The sequence below is a fragment of the Terrapene carolina genome, unplaced genomic scaffold (assembly GCF_002925995.2).
Source record: "Terrapene carolina triunguis isolate 2854851 unplaced genomic scaffold, T_m_triunguis-2.0 Scaffold96, whole genome shotgun sequence".
In the NCBI taxonomy this organism is placed as follows: Eukaryota; Metazoa; Chordata; order Testudines; family Emydidae; genus Terrapene; species Terrapene triunguis.
In genome coordinates, this window is record NW_020664447.1 from 71,316,183 (window position 1) to 71,343,596 (window position 27,414).

The window sequence follows — 27,414 nt, forward strand, 5'->3', positions numbered from 1 at the left end:
AAATGGGGAATTACTATTGAACAGCTGTGTTTCCAAGGGGATCCTGCAAGGATAGGTTCTTGGCCCTACACTATTTAACATTTTTATCAATGACCTGGAAAACATAAAATCATCACTGATAAAGTTTGCAGATGCCTCAAAAATCAGGAGAAGGGTCTGTGTAAATGATGAAGAGGATAGGTCACTGATTTCAAGTGATCTGCACAGTTCAGTAAGCTAGGGCCAAGCAAACAATATGTTTTAATATGGCCAAATGTAAATGTCTACATCTAGGAACAAAGAATGTAGGCCATATTTGATGGGGGACTATCTTGGGAAGCAGTGACTCTGAAAACTATTTGAAGGTGGTAGGAGATAATCAGCTGAACATGAGCTCCCACTGCAATGCTGTTGCCAAGAGAGCTTATCCATCCAAGGACTGCATTAAGAGGGAAATCTTGAGTAGGAATAGAGAGGATATTCTACCTTTATATTTGACACTAGTGTGAGTGCTGCTAGAATACTGTGTCCAGTTCTGGTGCCCACAATTCAAGAACAATATTGATAAATTGGAGGTGGTTCAGAGAAGAGCGAACAAAGAGAAGGGTAAGGGGTGACTTGCTCATGGTTTATAAGTATCTACGTGGGGAACAAATGTTTAGTAATGGGCTCTTCAGTCAAGCAGAGAAAGGTATAACACGATCCAATGGATGGAAATTGAAGCTACAGAAATACAGACTGGAATAAGGTGTAAATATTTAATAGTGAGAGTAATTAACCATTAGAACTTACCAAGGGTCATGGTGAATTCTCCATCACTGACAATTTTTAAATCAAGATTGGATGTTTTTCTAAAAGATATACTGTAGGAATTATTTTGGGGAAATTCTAAGGCCTTTATTATACAGGAGGTCAGACTAGATCAGGGGTTCTCAAATTGGGGGTCATGACCCCTCAGGGCGTCACAAGGTTATTACATGGGGGGGTCGCGAGCTGTCAGCCTCCACCCCCAAACCCCGCTTTGCCTCCAGCATTTAAAACAGTGTTAAATAAAAAAAAAGTGTTTTTGATTTATAAGGGGGGTTGCACTCATAGGTTTGCTGTGTGAAAGGGGTCAGCAATACAAAAGTTTGAGAAACACTGGACTAGATGATCACAGTAATCTCTTCTGGCCTTGGAATCTATGAATCATTCTGTGTCATGTAGCTTCCTTGTTCTATGAAGTTATACAGACAACCCTGTGCTTAAAGTATTATTGACATACTCCCCCCCCCTAAAATTCACAAGCATACATCACAAATTTTGGTCTCTATATTGACCCCATTAAGTACACAGTTGAGATTTGATTTAAACAAGACAAGAGATCCAAAGTAATAAACAAGATTTTTACAAACATATTTTAAAAAGAAAAAACACTTAAGGGGCTGGTAAATTCACTGAAATGCAATGGACTGTTCTCCAGTCAGCACTCAAACCACTTAGATACAAAAGCTCAAAATAAAGAAACTTTGGCTGTAAAAGACTAGAAATAAGTGTGAAATATTTCATCTTGCAAACTGTGTAAGAAATTTAATGCCTCATTCATTCTGCACAGCATTTTGTTTGTAAAGAACATTTATTTAAAGTGGATTCAAAGTAAAATAATGCAGAAAACATAATATACAGCTCTAACTTTTATTTAACTACACTGTTTTTGGTCTACCATATGCTTCCTTCAAAAAGAGAACCTTTTGGCATTTGTGAATAGGCTCAAGTATCTTGAAAAGCTGAAAAGTGAAACACAAAAGTTTCTCTCTGCTATGTTCCTATTTGATCTTTTGTCTCATATGTTCCCCCTTACGGTACATGAGAAATACCTCTCTGAATAATTCATAAGCACCTAGGCAGAAACTAGCTTATCCTTTTGAATAAAAAGGTTAGGTCTGAGAAGCTGTTTGCAGCTGTTCTGCTGTGCAGCAAAGGGAATCTGAATTTTTAAAACCATCTTCCTAGCACAATAAGGAGAGAAAAGTTTAACAGTCCAATACTGTTAATCAAAAATCTAATAAACCAGATCAGAGTTCAAATATAATCTTTTAAAAAATCTGCTAAAGGTGAAATGCAAGTGTTTTTAGGAAGCATCACAAGCTGACATCACAAGCACCTAAAATAAAGCAGGCAGTGTTTTCCAGTAATGTTTTAGTTGCTATTGACACTGTCAACCATTGCAAGGGAGCTATGTAATTCGAACTCACCAGGTAAGGTAAAGATGAACCAATTTTCAGATAGTTTAAAAACAACAACAACAAAAAAACCTATTTCTGTATTTTATGAGGTAACACATTTACCCTTATGGTGGAATTCACCCTCCTTTCTGCTTAACTGGACAGAATTAAATTCTTATCCTGGAAACAGGTTTCAGAGTTGCTATTCCAGCCTATGAATTGGAACAGCGACTCTTCTATCCTTTTCCCAAAAACCCATTCATATTAACACATCCAGATCCTGCCTCACTTCCCAGAGGACACAGAAGGGAAGAAACTCACATATGGCTACTCCACCCATGCAACCTCACAGTGGTGCAGAACCTTCAACTGGTTCTCTGTACCTAGGTGAATTTCACCCTCACTGGTTTTGGCAATTTTAGTCATATCCACTGATGTATTTTTAGTCAAAAAATAGAATTCACCTTCTAAATCTGACAGTGTGAATGGAATCATTTCAGCTCCACTCTTTTAATAACTGACCTTTTAAAGATAATAGAACTTCTGCCTTTTGTCTAGAATTTGTATATTATTCTTTATTTGAAAATTTATGCTAAAACTTGATATTCCAATGACTTTAAAAGTACCTCTCATCATGTACATTTCTCACTGAACATAATAATATGGGTCCCATTTAAATCATTGGGAATTTTATGCATGTGATATGTAGCATGGAACACAGTGGATTTACAAAAAAGAAGATGAGATCTAGACTATACACAGTAGCCTCTATTCAGATATAGTCAAGCTCAGCTATTCATTCTTCTCAAAACAGACCATTCATATTTGATCTAAATCTGCAAAACTAAGCCATTTTTGTTAGCGTGAGTGCAAAATTCACATGAAAATGGCAAAAGCAGTACCCTTTCTTTGACACCAACTTACAAGCAACTGATTTTTTTTTTAAACTGCACCTCAGCCAGGAAATTAATAATTTAGGTCAAATATAAATTTAAATGAGTTATAAACACACCAAAATTGGGGCACCATAATATCAATGCAATAAGGCCCCCAAAACAGAGTAGCCCAACTTGAAGTTAAAATGTTTATCCATTTGGACTCAAGACTTACCAGTCTCTGCATACTTTTTACATGGGTAGGACTGATAGATAAGGCCTCTTCATACCAGCGTTTGGCTTCATCAATATGTCCTCGAAGTTCAGCCACTTGACCTCTCATGTAGAGGACATTATGTGACATTGGAAAGAGGTTAGCTGCTTCCTGGATACATGCTGTGGCTTCAGCAGGCTTCCCAATTCCTATATAGACTTCAGCTGAAGGAGAAAAAAAAAAAAGAGTAAATACATTAATGTATTTTTCTCTGGTTAATCAAAATATGCCAAAATATTGAAAAAAAAACTTAAGAAAATGTAACCGTTTTGCATTTCCTGCCAAGTGAATAAGGTTATTTCACTCAAGAAGGGTCATAACTGAAGCTACAAGAAGTTGCCACATAAACCGTACCCAAAATGAATCTTTTAGAAAATAAGCAGCTTTTCTATCTGTAACCTGAATACTTAAATTTTTTACAATGGCTGTTCCAGACAGCTGAGAGCTTTTTAATAGAAATGTTTTAGTACTACAAAGTAACCTTAATAACAGGTACTTTTAATAAACACTGGCGATTCTAAAAGACCTATCAGCATATACGCTGGCACTATTAAAGAAAGCCACTGTGTCCCCATGTTTCAGGTGTCAGACTGGAAGGCACCAATTATTGAGCTGACTGAAAAGTTTCTGCTTGTTATTTACATGATTTTACAAGTCATAAGCTGAGGGAAGAGGCATCTGCTCACGTTCCCAACCACTGTACATGGCAACCTGATCCAAATTATCCTGTATATTTAAGCCTTTTCTTCTTAAAAACACATTTGATAAGAAAAAGAAGGTTCTCGGTAACGTAACATAATTGAGTCACAGCCTTATTCAGCATTCTGATTTGCTGAGAAACTGCTTGTGAGATATGAAAAATAAGTTATCTAACTCAGCCTTCCAGTAATTTTACGTAAACATTAAAAACTGTAGAATTATATTGGCAACAATTAATTAAAAATATATCATAACTGATATAAATAACTGGCTGGCCTGAGAATGAACTTTTCTTTAGGTTGGGTTGGCTAGCTAAAAGTTGCTCAATAATTAATTAATTAATGGCTAGAAAAAAGGTGTTTTGTTTCAGGCATTCCCTCAGTCTTAAACATTATCATTATGTTGATCAATTAGCTCAAAGTCTGTCCTTCGACTGGGAGGATGGGGGTTAAAAATGATGGATGAGCAAGGGACTGTTACCTTCCATGTTTGCATAGCACAAGTGGGCCACAAATAGTGATTGGGACCTCTGGATGCTACCATAGCACAGTTTATAACAAACAGCAACTAATGTGGGTTTAAAAAGTCAAAGCACTACAGATACATCTCTTCTCTTCAAGCCAATGCTCACGCGACATTATTTGGAGTAATACATCAACCCCATTTAAAAGGGTAGGGACATTAAGAGCTCAATCCAATGTCTATTGAAGTAAACTGGAGTCTTTTCAGGGAGTTTAATGATCTTTGGAGGAGGCTTTAAATAAATTCAGGTTGATGAGATGTACCACAATCAATTTTAAGGCACAGTTTTTTGGGATAAAAAATTATATCAAACAAACAATAATATTACTTCAGTCTATTCAACTTAAAGAAGAAAAGGAGAATGTAAGTCTTCAGTTGGTTGAACACTTGTAATTTATTAATTCTTGTGCTCATTACTCTGTCTATCCACTTACAACAATCACAACCATAGCTCCTAGGCATCTAACAAAGAGAGTGAATAAACACAGTGTAAGAGCCCACACAATCTAGTTTCCCCAAAAATTTATACTGCTCTTTTTAAAGAGTTCTTTGTTACTTAATGAGGTTAAAAGTAACTTTGAATCTTTAAAATAGCATCTATCACCTATATCCTCATGTGATGGATGATTTTAACTGGAGAGCTAATTTATAAATGTAAGTGGACATGCAGAGAGAGAAGGTGTAAGAATGCTACAGTGGGCAGGACTGAAACAATCTGCTGCCCTTCACATTATATCTCATCCACCCTGAATCATGAAAATTAATATCTTTTCCAAAAGTTTTGTTTATAACAAATCTGATATTTTTTGTTGGGTCCAATCCCTTTTTGAACCTTGCTAAATCCTTAGCTTCAATGACATCTGATAGTGGTAAACTCCACAATCTGATTACACATTCCCAAGCTTATCAATCTCTCATCACATATGAGTTTTTCCCAGCCCTTAATCATTCTGATCTCCCTTCACTGAACCCCCACTAATTCTGCAGTATCCCTTCTGAGATGGGGTGACCAGTACTGCACACACCATTCCAGAAGAGGCTGCACCATTGTTTTTATATAATGACATTATACTATTCTCTATCCAATTCCTTTAGCAGCTTACCATCTTGTTTGTTTTACTGAATACAGCCGCATACTAAGAGGCCTTCATTGAGCTGTTTCCACTATCAACCTGGCCCCTTTCCTGAGTTTATACTGATTTTAATTTAGAACCCTACGAGATGAAGGGATGGTTTAAATGTTTCCCTTCATGCATTTATCGATACAGAATTTCATTTGCCACTGTGTTGCCCGCTCACCTAGCTCCGTTAGGTCTCTGAAGTTCTCTGTGGTCTTGACCTACTGGAATAACTTTTTGTCATCTCCAAATTTTGCTGCCTAACTACTCACCCCCCTTTCTAGATCCTTAATATATCACATGGGACCTGCTGTTAACCTTTAGCCATGATTAAAATTGCCCATTTATTTCTACTCTTTGTATCCTCTTTCTTCTTGTTTTTGATCTATGACAATATTTTGCCTTCTTTTGATCTATGGCAATACTCTCACCTCATAACTACTTAGTTCTATAGAGAAGACAGAATCAAAACGACACCCAGGCCTAACGGAGGACTGGTGAGGTCAATAGCACCAGAGAAACAAGGGCATGATGAGTTCGGTTTTGGTTACATTAAGTTTAGGCTGACAATGAGCCATCCAAGGAAGAGATATCAGAGTAAGAATAAGAGATGCAGCATTGAGTAAAGAGAGAGAGATCAGAAATGGAGAAGAAGGTTCAGAGTTGCTGGTGTAGAGATGGTTGATGATGTCATGTGAGTAGGTGGTGTCACCTAGAAACACAGATTTGAGGGAAAGGAGGCATTGATCAAACATGGAGCCCTGGGAAACACCTGTGATAAGAGGGACAGAGTAGGAGGAAGACACATCTCAAGGCACACTGAAAAACAACCAGAATGGTAGGAGAACCAACAGAGGACAGGAGTTATGAAAGTCTGAAGGAAACTGATGAGAGTGAGTGATTAATCAGAAAGTTCAGGGAAAGAGATGGGTGAACACTCACTTAAGGTTCAGAATTTAATCTTTTGCCTATTCTGGTAATTTACATGAACATTTCTCTCACAGTGTTCTCTGATTAATACCATTACTTCATCTTTTAGGAATAAAAGACAATTACCTTTTTTGTGTTCTTCGAGATGTGTTGCTCATGTCTATTCCACAATAGGTGTGCGTGCTCGCCACGTGCACCAGTGCCGGAAGTTTTTCCCCTAGCAGTATCTGTAGGGGAGCGCCCCAACGACCCCTGGAGTGGCACCTCCATGGCACAGTACAAGGGGCACTGCGCGCTCCCTCCACCCTCAGTTCCTTCTTGCCAAACAACTCCGACAGAGGGGAAGGCGGGACAGATGTGGAATAGACATGAGCAACACATCTCAAAGAACACCAGTTATGGAAAAGGTAACTGTCTTTTCTTCTTCAAGTGATTGCTCATTTGTATTCCAAAATACATGATTCCAAGCTATATCTGTTGGAGGTGGGTAGGAGTTCACAAATTCTCGGGACGGAGTACAGCCCTGCCAAACCTAGCGTCATCCCTGGGAGATGATTGCATGAACTGAAGACCACGTGGCAGCCCTACAAATGTCCTGGATGGGGAGGTGGGTGAAAAAGGCAGCCGACGAGGCTTGCGCCCGAGTCAAGTGCGCCTTCACAATTGGTGGCGGAGGGATTCCTGCCAGATCATAACAGGTATGGATGCACAAAGTGATCCAGTTGGAGAGCCGCTGGGTAGAGATTGTCCGACCTTTCATGCGCTCGGCCGAGGCGATGAACAGTTGTGAGGACTTTCTGAACGGCTTAGTCCGCTCCAGGTAGAAGGCCAGAGCCCATCTCATATCCAGCATGTGGAGACGGCGCTCCTCACTCGACGCGTGGGGCTTGGGGCAGAGGACTGGTAGAAAAATGTCCTGACCCATGTGATAGGCGGAGACCACCTTCGGGAGGAACGAAGGGTGTGGGCGGAGCTGGACCTTATCCTTATGAAACACCATGTACGGGGGCTTGGAGGTCAGGGCCCTGAGCTCCGAGACCTGCCTGGCCGACGTGATCACAACCAGGAAGGCCACCTTCCAAGAGAGGAGGGACCAGGAGCGCGTGGCTAGCGGCTCAAACGGGAGCCCTGTGAGATGGGCCAACACCAGGTTTAGGTCCCACTGCGGGCCCAACATATGGGAAGAGACGATCCAACCCCTTAAGGAATCGGCCAGTCATAGCATGGGAGAACACCGCGAGGCCCTACACCGGAGGATGGAAGGCCGATATGGCCGCCAGGTGCACTTTGACTGACGAGGGTGCCAGGCCCTGGGCTCTAAGGTGGAGGAGGTAGTCCAGAATAAGCTGGATCGGGGCAGCCACTGGAGAAACGTCCCGCTCGTCCGCCCATTTGGAAAACCGAGACCACTTTGCCAAGTAGGCTCAGCGCGTGGAGGGCTGCCTGCTTTCTAGGAGGACGCGTTGAACCCCTTCTGAGCACGTCCTTTCCTCCCTAGCTAACCATTGAGCAGTCACGCCATGAGGTGGAGGAGGTGGCCCTGGTCCTGGGAGAGAAGGTCTGGGCGGAAAGGCAACGGCCATGGCGGGGCGACCGCCAGGCCCATGAGGGTCCCGTACCAATGCTTCCTGGGCCATGCTGGGGCAATCAGAAGGACCGGGGCCTTGTCCGTCTTTATCTTTTCCAGGACCTTGCTGATCAGCGGGAACAGGGGAAAGGCATAGAGAAACTGGCCTGACCAGGACAGGAGGAAGGCATCAGAGATAGCGCCCCGTCCCAGCCGCCCCCTCCCCAGAGCAGAACCGGGGATAGCGATGGTTCTGCCGACTCGTGAACAGGTCCACCTGGGGAGTTCCCCACACTTGGAAAAGTCTGTGTACCACCTCTGGGTGGAGAGACCACTCATGCTGAGAGGAGAAGTCCCTGCTCAAGTGATCTTCCCATGCGTTCCGGGCGCCCGGCAGATGGAAGGCCTGTAGGCAGATGTCGTGGGCTACACAAAAATCCCACAGCCTGAGGGCTTCCCGGCAGAGGATCGGGCCCCTCCTGGCCCGTTGATGTAGAATATTGAGGCCGTGTTGTCCGTGAGGACCCTGACCAACCGGCCCTCCAGGTGCGAGTGGAAGGCCATGCACACCAGCCGTACTGCCCTGAGCTCCTTGACGTTTATATGGGGGGGGTCAGATCCCGAGCCGACAACAGACCTTGGGTCTGAACGTTCCCCACATGGGCCCCCCATCCCAGGTCCGACGCATCGGACACCAGTTCCAGCGACGGGGCCCTGCCCTTGCCCCTGAACAGGACCCCTTGGAGCATGTTTCTCGGGGAGGACAATCACTGTAGGGAGGCGATCACTGGTTCGGGTACCGTGAGGACTTTGTCCATCCTGTCCCTGGCCTGGGAGAACTCCGAGGCCAACCAGAGCTGGAGGGGCCTCATCCTGACTCTGGCGTGACGGACCACATACGTGCACCTCAACATATGACCCAAGAGCTGGAGGCATGCTCTGGCTGTTGTCACCGGAAACCCTGTGACTGTGTCGATGAGCCCCTTCAGGTCTTGAACCTGTCCGGTGGGAGGGAAGCTCTGGCCGATAAGGCATCCAGGACTGCCCTGATAAACTCTATGTGTTGAACTGAGACTAACGTGGACTTGGTGTTGTTTACCAACAGGCCCAAAGTGGTGCATGTGGACAGAAGGCACGCCACGTGATCCCGCACCTGTGACCGGGAGCTGCCCTTGACCAACCAGTTGTCCAGATAGGGGAAGATCTGGACCCCCCGGCGCCTGAGGTAGGCCGCTACCACCGACATACATTTCGTGACTACCCTGGGGGCAGTGGACAGGCCAAACGGGAGGACTGTAAATTGGCAGTGTTCCTGCCCCACCACAAAACGGAGGAAGCATCTGTGCCCCTCGAATATATGAATGTGGAAGTACGCGTCCTGCAGATCGAGGGTGGCGTACCAGTCCCTGGGATTCAGGGAGGGGATGATGGAGGCCAGGGAGACCATGCAGAACTTGAGCTTCACTATGTACTGGTTCAGGCCTCGCAGGTCCAAGATGGGCCTGAGCCCCCCTTTGGCCTTCAGGATAAGGAAATAGCGGGAGTAGTACCCCTTGTCTTTGAACTCCCCAAGTACCGCTTCCACCGCTCCTAGGCCCAGGAGCCGCCCCACCTCCTGCTCGAGCAGAGCCTTGGGCGAGGGGTCCCCCAGGAGGGACGAGGGCAGGGGGTGGTTGGGCGGGGAGGAAGTATACTGGAGAGTGTAGCCCTGGGAGATGGTGTTGATGACCCATCGGTCCGAGGTCAGCCGTGACCACTCCGTGAGGACAGCACACAACTGATTGGAGAAGGGAAGTTTTATTGAGGGTGGATCCCTGACGAGAACTGGCAGAGTGCCCCCGGGCGTCCCGTCAAAACCGCCTTTTCCCCACCTGCTTGCCCTTGGAGGACCCAGGTTGGGGTGCAGGCTGAGACTGCCTCTGTGGGTGCATCTTATAGTCCCGCAACTTCTTATAAGCGGCCTCGTATTTTGGGTGGGTGGCCTGAGTGGGAGTCTGCTGCGGCTTGAACTTAGGTTTAGCCGGAGCCGGAACATAGAGACCCAGAGTTTGGAGAGTCATGCGGGAGTCTTTCAGGCCATGCAGCTTTGTATCCATTTGTTCTGCAAACAGAGCTTTGGCATAAAACAGGAGATCCTCCAGGGAGGTCTGCACCTCGCTGGACAGCCCAGAGAGCAGGAGCCACGAAGCCCTTCTCATGGACACCGCGGAGGCCATGGAATGCGTGGCTGTGTCTGCCGCATCCGAAGCTGCCTGCAGGGTTGCCCTGTCAGCTGCTGTACCCTCCTCCAGAAGCGCTTTGAACTCCTTCCTGTTGTGCTCCTGGAAGGAGTCTTCGAACTTGGGCAGGGAGCCCCACAGATTGAACTCATACCGGCCCAGGAGAGCCTGGTGGTTCACCACCCGTAACTAGAAGCTCGAGGACGAATACATTTTCCTTCCAAAAGGGTCCAGCCTCCGTGAATCTTTATTTTTTGGGCAGGGGCTGGCTGGCCCTGCCGCTCCTTGTGGTTGACCGACTTGACCACGAGGGAGTTAGGAGCAGGGTGGGTGTATAAGTACTCGTGTCCCTTGGCGGGTACAAAATACTTGCATTCTGCTCTCTTAGAGATGGGGGCCAATGAGGCTGGTGTTTGCCACAGGGCATTTGAAATTTTTGCCACCCCTTCATGGAGAGGCAAGGCCACCCTGCCTGGTGCTGAGGAGGACAGCACATTAAACAAAGAGTCTGAGGGCTCCTCCATCTCCTCTGCTTGGAGGTGGAGGCTTGATGCCACCCTTTTTAAGAGTTCTTGGTGGGCCCTAAAGTCCTCCTGCGGGATGGAGGGAGGCGGGGCCGTAATCACCTCATCCAGGGAGGGTGAGGAGGCCAGTGCAGTACTTTGAGTGTCCACTGGCACCGGAGGGTCCACAACCTGGTCGGTCTCCAGGCACGGTGCCGAGGATGTACGTCCCACTAACTCCTTCCTCGGAGGTCTGGAGAGGGAGACTTCGGCCACCGAGAGAGCCTCACTGGGGGCTGCGTCGGAGGCCATGGTGCCCACTGGTACCATTGAACCAGCCATGGGGCCCAGTACCAAGATGGGCCTGAGCCCCCCTTTGGCCTTCAGGATAAGGAAATAGCGGGAGTAGTAGTACCTGCTGTGGCACCGGCGGAGCCGGTTGTTCGGCCTGGCTGGCCTGGCCCATTGATGGACGACTACGAAGGGAGGCCGGGCTGACATACGACCTGCTGCTGTCCCCAGACCAGGAGGAGCAGCGATGCCGGGAGCGATGCTGACCATGGGACCGCGATCCAGATGTGGAGGACCGGTACTGTTGGTAACAGCTGCTCCACGATCGGCTCTGATGGGCGGACTCGCGACGGCGAGACGCCCACGATCGATGCCCGGGGCTGTGGAGGCAGTGCCGTATCGGGGTCCTGGAGTGGGATGGCGAACGGGAACGATGCCGACATCCGTGCCATGACTGGCTGTGATAATCCCTCTGAGACAAGGACCTTTGCGACGTCTGCCTCGGTCCCGTCGGTGTTCGCTCCTCGAGGCGGAGCAGTGCTGAGAGTCTCGGTCAGACAGAACCCAACCAGACAGTCTGGTGGGTGTCGAGGGCGATCCACGTGGACTTTGCCCTGAAGGGTCGCTGGGCGGCGAACGGCGTCGGGAACGTTCTCTCGACCGAGACCAGGACCGAGCCGGGGGTGACTGCGGAGATCTCAGCGGCGGCTTGTCTCTGGAGCACGGGGCCGACATCGGTGGTGCTCCTGGTACTGGCATGGACATAACATCCCAGGCTGCCTGCAGGGCCTCCAGTGTGGAGGGCATCCGGACATCCGGGGAGGCCTGCTCTGAATGGGCCAGGCTACTCCGCTCGACTTGAGTGAGAGGCCTAGAGGCTGGTGGGGATCGAGGTCTGCCCGACATGGGTCTGACCTCTGTCCTGGGTTTACTCCGGTGCCGCGGCAAAGGAGGCCTTTTTCTAGCCTTCTTGGTGTGCCCCGTGGATGGGGAATGGTGCCGACTGGTCAATGGCGCCGAAGGGTCACCGTGCACTGATACCGCGGTGCCCGATGCTGACTTGGAGCAGCGCGCCGGAGCCGGGGTCAGCGCCGACTCCATCTGAATAGACTGGAGCTTAATGTCCCTTTCTCTCTTAGTCCAAGGCTTAAACGACTTGCAAATCTTGCAGCGATCGCTGAGATGGGTTTTCTCCAAACAGCTCAGACAGTCCGCATGTGGATCACTCAGTGGCACAGATCACCTACGAGTGTCGCACAACTTAAAACCCGGGGCGCGGGGCATGCCCCGGCCCGGGTGCTCTAGCTAAACTAAACTAACAATTAACTAACTACAGGTACCATACACTGAATGAACAAGCAGTTTTGGGGACGAGCTACAGCAAAGCTGGAGCAGAGTAGTTCCGAAGCAACTTCACTGGCGGCAAGAAGGAACTGAGGGTGGGGGGTGGGGGGAGTGCGCAGCGCCCCTTATATCGCGCCATGGAGGCGCCACTCCAGAGGTCACTGGGGCGCTCCCCTACGGGTACTGCTAAGGGAAAAACTTCCGGGACCGGTGCACGTGGCGAGCACGCACACCTATTGTGGAATACACATGAGCAATCACTCGAAGAAAAACATATATCACCAGGGAACAGAAGTCTACTGCAGATCACTGGGTCAAATTTAAGACAAGATGGAAATGACTGAAAGTCTGTATTATTCGTCAGGAAGACAGAGGCTTTAGTGGGGAAGGAACTAAGAGCAGTAGAGTTTTTGAACAGAACAGTATGAGAGAAGGGATGGAAAAGCTGGGGGACAAGGAGAAGATACGGAGTAGGTGATGCAGAGAAAAAAAGGGAAGACCTCAAAATGTTAAATAAATGTCCAAACTTCTGGAGGTTTAGATAATGGTTTTGAGGTTCACCAATCACCAGCTGTTGGAAGGAACTGAAAAGAGTTTGTAGCCCTAATTTGAGGGCTGAGAATATAGTATAAAGATAAAACCCCAGCTAGGGTTATTTTAAAAACAAATATTTTAAAGGAGGAGGGTACTGGTTTGGGTCCTTCACTCTTCATAATGCCATTTAATAATTATGTGATCAATGTTAGCTCAAGAGAAAAAAGTTTTTGAGTGTAAGCAAAATGAAGGTTATTTATACTAAATTATTTCACTACCAGAAATTTAAGCGCTCTCAGTTTAATTCTATCTTTTTTCAGTGTTACAAGAATTGACACATTTTTAATAATGCACACTTACAAACTGATGATAAGCAGACAGTAAGAGGAGGTTACTTACCTTATAGTAACTGGAGCTTCTTCGAGATGTGTGGTCCCTTTCTGTAATTCCACTCTTGGTGTGTGCATGTGCTCCAGAAGTCAGAGAATTCTTGCAAGCAATATCTGTTGGTCCACGCATGCGGCCTTGCCTTCTTTGTGATTTCAACTGAAGTCAAAGGGCAGAACAGACCAACTGCCTCTTGAGTTCCTTCTCTACTATGACTCCAGTAAAGATCTGAAGCAGAGGGGAAGGAAGGCAGATAGTGGAATACAAATAAGGACCACACATCTCAAAGAACCTCCAGTTCTATAAGGTAAGAAACCTCTTCTTCTTTGAGTGCTGGTCCCTATGTATATTCCACTGTGGGTGACCGACAAACAGGAGAAGGGGGCAAGGATGCAGACGGCAGAGCCATTTGGAGAACTGCTGTCCCAAAGGATGAGTCAGTGAAGGAGTTCTGCACTAGTGCATAATGTCTCATGAATGTATGGACAGAGCTCCACATAGCTGTTCTGCAAATATCAAGTAAAGTGATGCCATTTAGGTTGCTTGTGCTTTTGTAAAATGAACCTTCACTCCATTAGGAGAAAGAAGATGCAAGAACTGGTAACTGAGCAGGATACAGCCCAAGATCCACTTACAAATCTTCTGGGAAAATATAGCTTGACCTGACTCATTCTGCTATAGTGAGAAACAATCTAGGCAATTTTCTACTGGGTTTTGTCCTTTCCAGGCAGATGGCGAAAGCATGTTGTCCACTGAGGGAGCGAAGTCTCTTCTCTTCTTCAAATACATGCGGTTTCAGAAAAAACACTGCTAAGTGGATTGTTTGGTTCATGTGAAACTCCAAAACTACTTAGGGAGTGAATTTTGGATGAAAGAGACTGTGTCCTTATAGAATACAGTGTATGATGGATCCGCCATTATTGTTCCTAGCTCATCCATGCTTCTGGCTGAGGTAATGGTCACAAGGAATGCAATTTCATTGATAACTGAGACATGGAACATGTAGCTAATGGTTCAAAGGGAAGCTTAACGAGTGACAAAAGTAAAAGATTTGAGTCCCAATGAAGGGTAGGTTTCCTTACTGGTGGGAAAGTTACTGGTGGGCTCTTTAAGAATCTGGTAGTCAATGGATGAGTGAAAATTGAATAATCATCCGACAGCATATGGCACTGATAGCACTGCTGCCAGGTGACTGTGTAGAACTGAGTGAACGCCCAGCTGTTTTGAGTGAAAGATTGTAGACCAAAATGAGGGGACTATCACTGACTCAGGAGATACATGCTTCGGCTGTGCTCCAGTGGAAAAATGCTTCCACTTGGCTGGATTAGCATTTCCTAGTTGAATCCTTTCTGATGTTACGTAAAGCTTCAGAGCAGGAATGTTCTAATGCTGATGACTAACCAAATACCAAACTATGAGATGAAGTGCTCTGGGGTTGGGACATTTGATCTTCCCTTTCTCTTGGGTCAAGAGATGAGGAAAGGACTAGATGGTGATCAGAGGAGGAGATGAGAGTCATAGGAGATTTGGGAACCAAAAGTATCTGGGACTCACACCCTGTCCTGGTGAATTTTCCGTAAGGGAGGAAAGGCATAGCTCAGATGGTCTGAGCAGGGATGGAGTACATCAGCTGAGAGTGTAGTCCTCTAGAGCAGTATATGTTGCTTATCTTGTTCATTTCGGAGATGAACAGATCTCAGCAGGGGGTCCCCGCTGAGCTGTTTGCTACTGAATCGTGCAACTCTCACTCATGATCGATAGCACAACGCCTGCTGAGGGCGTCTGCCAACACATTCGGAGTTCCTGACAGATATACTGCCAACAGGGTGATTCGCTTCCTGATACAACAGTTCCACAGGGTGACCATTTCTACACAGAAGGGGGACTGATCTCTCTCATCCCTCTGTGATGCAAAAGATGGTTGTCATGTTGTCTGACATTATGAAGACATGGTGGGACTGGATGACCTGTAGAAAAACCTTGTAAGCTTCTTAGATTCCCGCAGTTCCAGAAAGTTGATATGTATCCTGGTCTCTCAGAGTGTCCAAGTGCTCTGTGCCATACAGTTGTCTATGTGGGCTCCCCAGCCTTAGAGAGGCATCTGTAACACTTTTCTTGTTTGGCAAGGATGGTATGCAGGGGATGCCCACAAATACCTGATGAGAATACACCCACCACATCAGAGAAGACATTACTCTCCAAGGAATGGTTAACTATGGTGTTCATTGATGTGTTTGGTTGCTGACTACACTCTCTGGAACCACACCTGAAATCAACATAGATTGAGTCTGGCAAATGAGTTAGTTAAGTACATGAAGCCATGTACCCCAGGAGGGAAAGACAAGTTCTGATTAAAGATCAACGGTTGTGTTTAATCTGCTCTATTAGATTGTTCAGGGCGTGAAACCTGCCTCTTGGTATATAAGTTCGTGCCATGACTGAATGTAGGGTGGCCCCTATGATTCCTACAGTCTGTCAGCTTGAGGACAGATTTTCCAGGTTCACACTGACTCATAGGGAAGAAAGTAGATGAAGCATTAAAGAGGCTGACTCATAGGCTTCCTGATGTGTCTCTGCAACGAGAACCCAATTGTAGAGAGGTGTGAAATCAGCGAAGCTGTTCCACCTAAAATGAGCTGCTACTGTCAGAAAGACCTTGATAAAGACCCTGGGGGCAGTGGTGAGGCCAAATGGGAGCACCTTGTACTGAAAGTGGTCAGGGCCAACTATGAATCTGAGAAAACGCCTGTGGGCGGGGTGAACAGCCACGTGAAAGTAAGTGGCCTTCATATCAAGAGCTGTAAACCATACATTTTTTTCCAAGGATGCAAGAGTGATCATAAGAATAAAGCAATTGAGATTGTGGAGACTGAGGATAGGTCTCCAACCGCCTGACTTTTTGGGGACTAGGAAGTATCTAGAGTAAAAACCTTTTCCTTGCTGTTGAGGCATATGTGCTCTATTGCTCCTTGCTGGAGGAGGGTTCCGCTTCCTGCCTGAGAATCCCCTTGCGAGAATGATCCCTGAAAAGGGATGGGAATGGGGGATTTGGAGGAGATGGGCAAGTAAACTCGATCGCATAGCCATAATAGATGATATCTAATACCCACTTGTCCCATTGTTACGGCATTCCAGTTGTGGAAATAGAGTGCTAAATGACCCCCAAATGGTATGTGGGGGGGTCGAGTAGTGGTGGCATCATAAGTAGTCTGCAGCTATCGAACGCCCATCAAAAATATCTTTTTGCCAGGAGATGGGATTGAGATGGCATTATAGACATGGGAGGAACATGGAAACGAGACTTCTGTACTCTTTGTCTCTTACGAGGAGAGTCATAAGACCTCTGGTGATAAAATTGTTGAGATGCCACTTTAAGTTTGAAAGACTAGCTATGATACTTCCTTTCTGGGGCAGGTGTATATACTCACAGAGAGCAGAAGTGGCCCTGGAGCCCTTTAACATATTAAGGACTCAGGGCTTCATCAAAGTGTAGGTCTTCAACAGACAGTTTATTTTGGACCCTCCTGGGAAACCCCCAAGTCTAGATGTTAAATCCATTCCCAAGTAGGAGACTAAAGATGTTGTCTAGATCTCTCCATGGCAGCCTGGACAACTAGAGAGTTCGGTGCAGCGTGGGTAAAGAGAAATTCTGCTCCCCTAGCTGTAATGAAATAGCGCTTCTCTGCCTTCTTGGGGTAGGGGTGCACGTGGCTAGTGTATGCCAGACTGCTCTAGCAGGTTCCAGAATAGCTTCATTAACGGGACATGATATTCAACTGGATCCAGTGGTTTGTAGGATATACAGGAGTTTGTATTGGGACCTCTTCTAGGGAAATCTGGAGTTCCTCAGCCACCCTTTGCAATAAATCCTGAAACTGTTTATGATCGTCTGGAGGGGAAGGAGATGCTGGGTGACAGCTTCATGGGGACACGAAGAAGATAATTTTGTCAGTACCGTTTCATATTTTTTTCTTTCATGAGGTCAGGAGGAGGCTCTGACCGTTCCCTTAGAGGGGAATGGTGGACTGATTCCCTGGCACAATGCACAGGCTCTGTATATCTGGCACAGGTCCCATGTTCTCCAGTATGGTCAGTATGTTGGTTCAGGAGGGAGTTGTGGGGGTCCCCAAAGCATGGGGTACTGATGGTCATGAGGCAAATGCCAAGGCGGGGATCGGTACCAGGAGACCAATGGACACTGCTTGCAAGAATTCTCAGACTCTGGGTGCACAGAACACATGCACAGTGGAATACACATAAGGACAAGCACTTGAAGAAGGAGATGCATCATTTATATCAAGGGTTCTCACAACAAAATTTTTGGTGGCCTCAGAGTGGGGCCATCAACTCTTGCTGGTGGCTGCTCTGACAATTTTTCCTAAAATACTTAATTAACTTTAGGAAAAACAAATAACCAAATCATTGTAATTTATTTACGCACATTTTTTTTGAAGACTCAATAATATAACTAATGTACAGTTGTCTCTACTCTTTACTGGATGTAAACAGAATAGAAACACAATTGAGGTCCTTTGCATGTTTCTGTCTTTTTTGTTGTTTTTTCTTTTGTTTTTTGGTTGCCCCCCCCCCAACAAAAACAACCACAACACAAAAACCAACCAAACAAAAAAACCCCAAAAGCAAACCTTCCCAGCTAGTAAGTCTGCTGCTGTGAAAAGTGATATTTGTATGTTCCTTAATATCATTTTCACAGCCTCTCAGCTAGCTAATAAGTCTGCTATGAAAAATGATATTAACAAACATACAGATATGACTTTTCACAACAGCAGACTTACTAGCTAGCTGGGAGGTGGTGAAAAGTGATACTTGTGTGTTTGTTAATATCACTTTTCACAGCAAGCCCCAGGACAAATTAAGCCATAGATGGGGGAGAGGGGGAAAGCAGCGGGGGTGACAGGGATGGGTTGGGTGTGAGACCCGTGGTGGGAGCTGGGGGTCAGAGCCTCACATCCGCAGCCTGGAGCCAAGGATCAGAGCCTGCCGGAGTTGGAGCCTGGAGCCCTGTGGCCAGAGCTGTGGGTTGGAGCCAGAACACCCACAGGAGGAGCCCATGGACAGAGACTGAAGCCCAAAGTCCTGCCCCCCCCCACCACTCCAAACCAAAGCCCAAGTCCCACCGTCCCTGGGAAGGTTGGGGTAACTCACCTTGCTCCTCCAGCATTGTGCCCCACCTGTCTTGAGAGGTGGCGCGGGGCGCCATCCCCTGCTGGCAGCTTCAGCCACCAACACCAAAGTGGGAAATCCAGGAGCAATAGGGAGGGGGAGGGGCTGGGGCTGCTGCTTTGCCCTCCTCTGCCATCACTGCCCAGGAGGCTGCCATGGCCACAAGAAAAATCACCAGTGGCCGCATGTGACCACAGTGGCTGCATTTGAGAAAGGCTGATTTATACTGTTAGTGACTGAGTAAAAGTCTCATACTATACAACACTGTAGAAGGAACTGGATGCTTTCATGGAATATTTGCTCCATGACTTTAAAAGTCCTAATGCAAGACTGGAAGAAACCAGAAACATCTGATGGTGCATATTCTAACAATAGCTGCTAGTTTAGACTGTGAAAGGTGCTAAGTGAAAGCTGTAATTATTAGCAAGTAGCATGCAGAAATTAACCACCTACTTAAAAGTAATTTTTAGCTGCTACCACAATTCTGGACTGAAAGATAAGGATGCAGAGGCTAAGGGCATATCTACATGGGCTTTTGGACTATAGAGTGTGAACAGCAGTGCACACTAAAGGGCTGTGCTGTACCTCCTCAGTGCAGATGCTGTGGGCATGAATTAAAAGGTTCCTAGTTCACATTAAAGTGGTCCTCTTCAAACAAGACTACATTAATGTGAACTAGGAACCTTCTAAGTTCATGCCTGCAACATCCACACTGGGAAAGTTACAGTGCAGCTCTTTGGTGCACACTGCTATTCAGATCCCCACAGTCTGAACTGCAGGGCTTAAAAACTCACACAGTTCAGTTTCTGGTACTCACTGTCTGGAGTCAAGTCAGAACCATGCTAGCAATGAGTCCTAAATGATAGGGGCAAGCCAGTGTAGCTTTTGGAAATGGTTTTCTTTTGAACTAACAGACAGTAAAACAATGGTGGGAGACCGCATGGTTTTATATGGAGAAGTTTGACACTGTTAACTAGTAAGTATTCCTGTAACTAATAAACCATTAATAGAATTAAGGGAACATAAAAAAGACAGACTAATGTACTACTTTGAGAGTATACACATGTTGTGTTCTGCATATGTTTTTAATATTTTAAATTCCAGAAGAGATTCAAAATCTATATTTAAGAATGTATGTAAAGGATGAACTCTTTGTTAGCTGCTGAACAGAATACTTTATTCAAGGCAAACCACTGATCTAATTACCCAAGCACCTCAATCCATTATGAGCTGATTCAGTCTGACATCTACAAATAAAGGAGTGAAAACATCTTTGTACTGCAGGAGTAAGAGAAGAGAAGCTGTCTTTTAATCCAACTAAGATGGAAATTGTTTGTAAGAGGCGAGTTTAAACAAGCCATTCATAAAAGGTTGACAAATAAATCACCTGACTTGGTAGGAGTTTCTCAAAGAAGAAATGGGGAACTACAGTTTGAAGATGCATGAGCTCAGAAACAAAATGGTGGCTTTGTCTTGCAGGCTCTCCTCTTGCTCCACCCTGGAGAGAATGCCTTCAAGTTCTTGACTCCCTGTCCAAGATGGATGTTTAAATTTTGCTAAGATTGCTATCATACGGTCTCTTTATAATAAAACTTATTAGCAGTGTGAACGAATCCAATATGCTTTCTGTATTTACTTTTATTTTCATGCTTCCTTTAATGTATTTTGTGGCTTTGTAATTAACGTGAATAAATCCTATATTAATGAAACAGAGGAAATTATAAGGGAGTTCAGTCTTCATGTATTTTTCAAAAGAATAATAGCACAGTGTGTTAATTAAAGACCGGTACTGTACTTTGTTTCCTTAATTGGGACACACTAAAAAGTGTTTGAGCAGCAGCATTATCAGATAAAGAGTTCTTCTGATTAACATTCAAGATAAATCAGTGAGTTTCCATCTCTGCAGTGTAACCTTGGAAAGGTATTCAAAGTTTGAGGTTGCCTGATAACAGTGAACACTAAAGATGTGAGGTGGTGGCCATGAGGAGACAAATCTGTGACAACTGCAAATAGAAAGAAAGGAGAGAAACTGAAAAAGAGATACCAACATATAGGGCAGCTATTTATTTAGACTGAACACTGTAACTCACTCATGGTTCTACCACTTGTGAGTAAAGCTGTCTTTCCTGAACTCATGGCAATTAGAAAAAACGGTTACTTACCTTCTGTAACTGTTGTTCTTCGAGATGTGTTGTTCACGTCCATTACACATTAGGTGTGCGCGCGCCGCGTGCACGAATGTCGGAAACTTTTTCCCTCAGCGGCTCCCGTCGGGCCTGCAGGGTCTCCCCTCCCGCCAGAGCGGCGCCCCGCTCTAGCGTATATATATCCCTGCTGGCCCGACCCTCCCTCGGTTCCTTCTTGCCGGTGACTCCGACAGAGGGGAAGGAGGGTGGGAAGTGTAATGGACGTGAACAACACATCTCGAAGAACAACAGTTACAGAAGGTAAGTAACCGTTTTTTCTTCTTCGAGTGATTGTTCACGTCCATTACACATTAGGTGACTCACAAGCTTACCATTGGAGGAGGGTAGGAGTCAAGGAATAATCGACTGAAGCACAGCTCTACCGACCGCCGCGTCCTCTCTGGTCTGATGATGGATCGCGTAGTGGGCTGTAAACGTATGCACCGACGACCAGGTGGCTGCTTTACAGATTTCCTGGAGTGGAACCTGCGCCAAAAATGCCGCCGAGGACGCTTGGGCCCTAGTAGAGTGAGCCCTGATCTCCGGGGCTGGTACGTTAGTGAGCTCATAGCACGTGCGTATGCAAAGCACAATCCATGCCGACAAGCGTTGCGTCGAGATAGGTTGGCCCCTCATTCGTTCCGCAATGGGGACGAACAGTTGAGTCGACTTGCGGAATGGCCTGGTCCGTTGTAGATAAAAGGCCAAGGCCCTACGGACATTGAGGGTATGCAAGCCGCGGTGGCTTGGGTCCGAATGTGGCTTAGGGAAGAACACCGGTAAACAAATGTCCTGTCCCATATGAAAATGCGTGACCACCTTCGGAAGGAATTTCGGGTGCGGTCTGAGTTGCACCTTATCTTTATAAAAAACTGTATATGGAGGTTCTGAAGTGAGGGCCCTCAATTCCGATACCCTCCTAGCTGATGTGATGGCCACGAGAAACGCTACCTTCCATGAGAGGTGCATGAGGGAGCAAGAGGCCAGGGGTTCAAAGGGCGGCCCCATGAGCTTAGTCAGGACCAGGTTGAGATTCCACGCAGGGACCGGCGGGCGCGAGTAGGGAAACACCTTCTCCATCCCTTTGAGGAATCGGGCTACTGTGGGGTTAGAGAACACCAAAGCCCCCGACTCCCCAGGGTGGAACGCCGATATGGCAGCCAGATGCACCTTAATTGAGGCGGGGGCGAGTCCCTGATGCTTGAGGTGCAGCAAGTAGTCCAGAATCGATGGGACTGAGGCCTGCAGAGGCTGTATGTGACGGGGCTCACACCAGTGGGAGAACCGTTTCCATTTGGCGAGGTAGGTCGCTCTTGTGGAGGGCTTCCTACTACCAAGGAGAACCTGCTGGACCTGATGGGAGCACCTGTGCTCCATATCGTTTAGCCAGAGAGAAACCACGCCGTGAGATGTAGCGACGGTAGGTTCGGGTGGAGTAGGCGACCCTGGTCTTGTGTGATGAGGTCGCGATGGAGGGGGAGGGCGATCGGAGTGGTCACGGACAGTTCCAGCAGGGTCGTGAACCAGTGTTGGCGTGGCCATGCCGGGGCGATGAGGATGATTGTCGCCTTGTCCCTGCGGGTTTTGAGGAGGACCCTGTGGATGAGTGGGAATGGGGGGAAGGCATACCTCAGGTTCCCGCCCCACGGAATCACGAAGGCATCTGCCAATGAGCCCGGACTGAGGTTCTGGAATGAACAAAACTGAGGGCATTGGCTGTTGTCCTTGGTGGCAAAGAGATCCACCTGGGGAAACCCCCACCTCCGGAAGATTAAATGCAGGACGTCCTGTCTCAACGTCCACTTGTGCATGTCGTAGGACTGGCTGAGGCGGTCCGCTAACCCGTTTTGGGCCCCCGGGAGATATGTTGCTAGTAGGTGGACTGAATGGGCTATGCAGAAGTCCCAGAGGAGGAGCGCCTCGTGACAGAGGGGAGAGGACCGGGACCCGCCCTGCTTGTTTATGTAGAACATGGCGGTAGTGTTGTCCGTCAGAACTGACACGCTGTGGCCTTCTATGGTAGCGTGAAAGGTCTGACAGGCGAGACGAACCGCCCTCAACTCCTTCAGGTTGATGTGAAGCAACTTTTCTTCCCTGGACCATAAGCCCTGAGTCCGCAGGTCCCCCAGGTGCGCCCACCAACCCAGGTCCAACGCGTCTGTTACTAACGTCAGAGTGGGTTGCGAGGTGGCGAAAGAGACCCCTGCGCAAACCTGCTGCCGATCGAGCCACCAGCGGAGGGAGTTCGACACCCGATCCGGGATCGTCACGACCAGGTCCAAGGGGTCTCTGTTGGGGCGATATGTTTGGGCCAGCCACAACTGCAATGGCCTGAGTCTTAGGCGGGCGTGTCTGACTGCATGTGTGCAGGCCGCCATGTGCCCCAAGAGTTGCAAGCAACATCTGGCCGTGGGGAATTGCTGGATGGAGCTCACGACCTTCTGAATGGCCAAGAACCGCGATACGGGAAGACTCGCCCGTGCCGCCACTGAGTCCAGAACTGCCCCTATGAAGTCCAGTCTCTGCATGGGGACCGGTGATGACTTGGGTACATTGACCAGCAGACCGAGCTTGCGGAACACCTGTAGTGCCAATGTCACATGGGAGCGAACCTTGGCCTCCGACCGGCCCGCGAGGAGCCAGTCGTCCAAGTATGGGTAGACGCGCATCCTTCTTTTCTGAAGAAAGGCTGCCACCACGGACATGCATTTTGTAAACACTCGCGGGGCCGTTGTCAGGCTGAAGGGCAAGACCGTAAATTGAAAGTGGCGCCGGTTGATGGTGAAGCGCAGGAACCGCCGGTGGGCCGGGCGGATGGCGATGTGAAAGTAGGCATCTTTCATATCGAGGGCAGCGTACCAATCTCCCGGATCCAGGGACGGGATAATAGTACCAAGGGAGATCATACGGAAACATGTTTTGAGCAAGTATTTGTTTAGTTTGCGAAGGTCCAAAATAGGACGGAGGCCCCCTTTTGCTTTGGGAATGAGGAAGTATCTGGAATAGAACCCTTTCCCCCTGAGGTCCGGAGGAACCTCTTCCACCGCTCCTACTGTGAGGAGGGTCTGCACCTCTTGCATGAGGAGTTGCTCGTGAGAGGGGTCCCTGAAGAGGGACGGGGATGGGGGGTGGGAGGGAGGGGACGAGGAGAACTGAAGGGTGTAGCCCGCCTCCACCGTGCGCAGGACCCAGCGGTCCGATGTTATGTGTGACCAGGCACGGTAAAAATGGGACAGGCGGTCCCTGAAACACAGAGGGGGATCCGGAATAGAGGTTGGTACTCTGTCCTCGATCGCAGCTTCAAAACCCTTGCTTGTTTCCCGGCTGCGGCTTGCCTTGGCCGTGATTCTGGCCCTGGTTAGGCGTGTTGTTGCATCTACGCCTGTTATCTCTGCCCCTCCTGCGGTACGGTTCCTGTCTAGGACGAGGGTGGTACTGTCTCTGCGGAGGTTGGGGCTTAAAGGGCTTCCTCTGCGTCACTGGGGTATGCATCCCCAACGACTTGAGGGTAGCTCGAGAGTCCTTGAGGCTATGCAGTCTGGCGTCCGTCTGGTCCAAGAACAAGCCTGACCCCTCGAACGGAAGGTCTTGAAGGGTGTTTTGCACCTCTGGGGGAAGGCCGGAAGCCTGTAGCCACGCCAAGCGTCTCATTACCACTCCTGACGCGATTGTGCTAGCGGCTGCGTCCGCGGAGTCAAGGGAGGCCTGTAGAGAGGTCTTGGCTACTGTCTTCCCTTCGTCTACTATGGCCGCGAATTCGAGTTGCGAGCCCTGAGGCAAGGCTTCCTTAAACTTGGAGACCGATGCCCAGGAATTGAAGTTGTGTCTGTTCAGAATCGCTTGTTGGTTTGCGATCCTCAACTGGAGGCCTCCGGACGAGTAGACCTTTCTCCCAAACAAGTCCAAGCGTTTTGCCTCCTTGGCCTTGGGGGCCGGGGCCTGCTGGCCATGTCGCTCCCGTTCGTTGACCGCAGAGACGACCAGCGAACATGGTGTTGGATGAGAGAAGAGGAAATCAAACCCTTTAGATGGGGCAAAGTATTTCCTCTCCACGCCTTTTGCAGTAGGCGCACTGGAGGCTGGCGTTTGCCATACTGTTTTATAATTGGACTGGACCGTTTTTATGAGTGGGAGCGCGATCCTGGAGGGGCCCTCTGGGCTTAGGATGTCGACCATGGGGTCCTCCTGCTCGACCGTCTCCTCTGCCTGCAACCCCAGATTGAGGGCTACTCGGCGGAGCAGGTCCTGGTGCGCCCGATGGTCAATCGGGGGAGGGCCGGACACGGTTGTGCCCGCCACGGCTTCGTCTGGCGAGGAGGAGGTGGTCACGGCTTTTTGCGCGTCTTCCTCCTCCTGCAACTCCTCATCGGCTGGGTGCTCTTCTGGAGTGCGTTCCCTGACATGGGTCTGGGACGGTGCCGGGCTCGGTGCCGAGTCAGCCATTTCTCTCTCTGGCGGCCTGGAGACCGTGGCCTCTTTGCGAGAGGGTGGGTGCCACTGTGGAGAGCGGGACTGGTGTCCCGAGGGGCCAGATCTCGAGGTCCTGGACGGGGGGCCTTGTTGGTGGTAGGCCCAAGGGGTCCAGAATGGCCATTGTCCTGGATGGCCCCACTGTGGGTGCCAAGTGGTTTCGTGCTCCCTACTGGCCTGTGCTCTGTGGGCATATCTGCTGGAATGGCCCGAGTCCACCTCCGAAACTACGGACGGTGATCTAGAAGGCCACGGCGGTGCCGTGGAACGGTGCCGGTCCGGGGTCTGAGAGTAGTGCTTTCGTGACCGGGACCGGGAGTAGCGTCTTGCTGACCTGGACCTGGATCGGTACCGGTGACCCCGGGACCGGGAGCGACTGCGGGAGGACGGTCTCGGGGATCGCACAGCCGACACGTCCCGGTGCCTACTCGCGCAGGGCTGCTGGGTCGGTGCCTTGCGCTTGTTGGGGCCCGACGGTTGTGTGGCTCTCTGCGCGGAGGGAAGCCGGGAGTCCACCGAGGCGGAACTCGACCGGGACCGGCGCCGCGAACGGTGCCGAGATGGCGACCGTGATGGGAGCATCATAGCCGGCTTGCCCTTGGATGGCAGTCTCGGCGGAATGTCCTTAGCGCGGAGGGTGCCCTCAGCGGACAATTCAATGAGGTCCTTTGCCGCCTCAAATGTGTCCGGGGTGGAGGGCTGTTCCAAAAGTTCCTCCAGCCCTTCCTCCTCACTTGACGCGCTTATCCCGGGGCTCGACGGGCCTTTGGGCACCAGAGCCACTGGCACCGGGATCTGTGCTGGGGCCACAACGGCCTTAGGAGCACTTGCGGTCTTCGCGGGCGCTACCCTCTTGTGCGGGGAACGTCCTCGGGCCTTGGGTTGGCCCTTCGATTTAGCCGGCGAAGACGACCAGTGCCGGAGGTGTTCCTGCTGATTCGGTGCTGTGGGCTTAGGTTGCCCCGCCGGCGTCGGATCACGGACCGATGCCGGGGCACTCCGCACCGAGGTTGACGGTGCCGTTGAAGTGGAGGGCTGTAACGCCGTCTCCATGAGCAGCTGCTTCAGGCGAAAGTCTCTCTCTTTTTTAGTCCTAGGCTTGAAAGCCTTGCAGATCTTGCAGCGCTCCTTTTGATGTGCTTCCCCCAGGCAACGAAGACACGAGTCGTGTGGGTCGCTTACTGGCATAGGCTTGCGGCACGTGGCACAAGCCTTGAAGCCTTGGGCATGCGGCATGCCCCGCCGCTCAGGGCCGGTGCCGGGGTTGGCCAAACGCCTGACACAAAGAAGTTTAAGTCTTTCTAAATAGCCAGGGGCTTGCAGCTTAACTACTAAAGAAGTGATAACTGAAGATAACACTGAATACTATGCTAAGGGACACTCTCAGACGAGAGATAGAGTTGTTCCAACGTCGCCACGGACGCCAAGGAACTGAGGGAGGGTCGGGCTGGCAGGGATATATATACGCTAGAGCGGGGCGCCACTCTGGCGGGAGGGGAGACCCTGCAGACCCGACGGGAGCCGCTGAGGGAAAAAGTTTCCGACGTTCGTGCACGCAGCGCGCGCACACCTAATGTGTAATGGACGTGAACAATCACTCGAAGAAGAACAACAAATTCCATACTCTCAAGAGCTGTGTCTGTCTATATTACAGTCATTATAAGGCTGAGTTAGTTATAAACGCTTTCACATATTTTTGCTGTGCTGTGTTTCTATGATTTAACATAAGAAAAGCCATACTGAGTCAGACCAATGGTCCATCTAGGCCAACATCCTGTCTTCTGACAGTGGCCAATGCCAGGTGCTTCAGAGGAAATGAAAAGAATTGGCAAATCACCAACTGATCCATCTCCTGTCATCCACTCCCAGCTTCTGGCAACCAGAGGAAAAACTGTACATTTTTATATCATATGAATGCACAAGTTAATGTAATTAAGATAGCAATTTTACTTCCACTAGGGTAAGATAGATAATGCAACACTACTGTACAATGGCTGTTAAAAAGCAGTTTTCAAAACTGCCGCAGTGGTAGCCTCCTCATCAGAAGAAAATGATTCCCCACATGGTGATCTTTGCATTTATTTAGAGAATGTGTGCCATACATTAAAATAGGTTTTACAGCAGTCTA

General features: G+C 48.5%; 1 protein-coding gene across 2 annotated transcripts in view; it reads right to left on the bottom strand.

The window, feature by feature from the left end:
- Nucleotides 1-27,414, bottom strand: part of TTC7B (tetratricopeptide repeat domain 7B) — a 301,343-nt gene that overhangs the window by 49,731 nt on the left and 224,198 nt on the right. For both annotated transcript variants that reach the window (XM_024209700.1, XM_024209699.1), the window contains one exon: nt 3,294-3,496. In XM_024209700.1, coding sequence (XP_024065468.1) covers nt 3,294-3,496 — 203 coding nt within the window. The remainder of the gene's footprint in view (nt 1-3,293; nt 3,497-27,414) is intronic.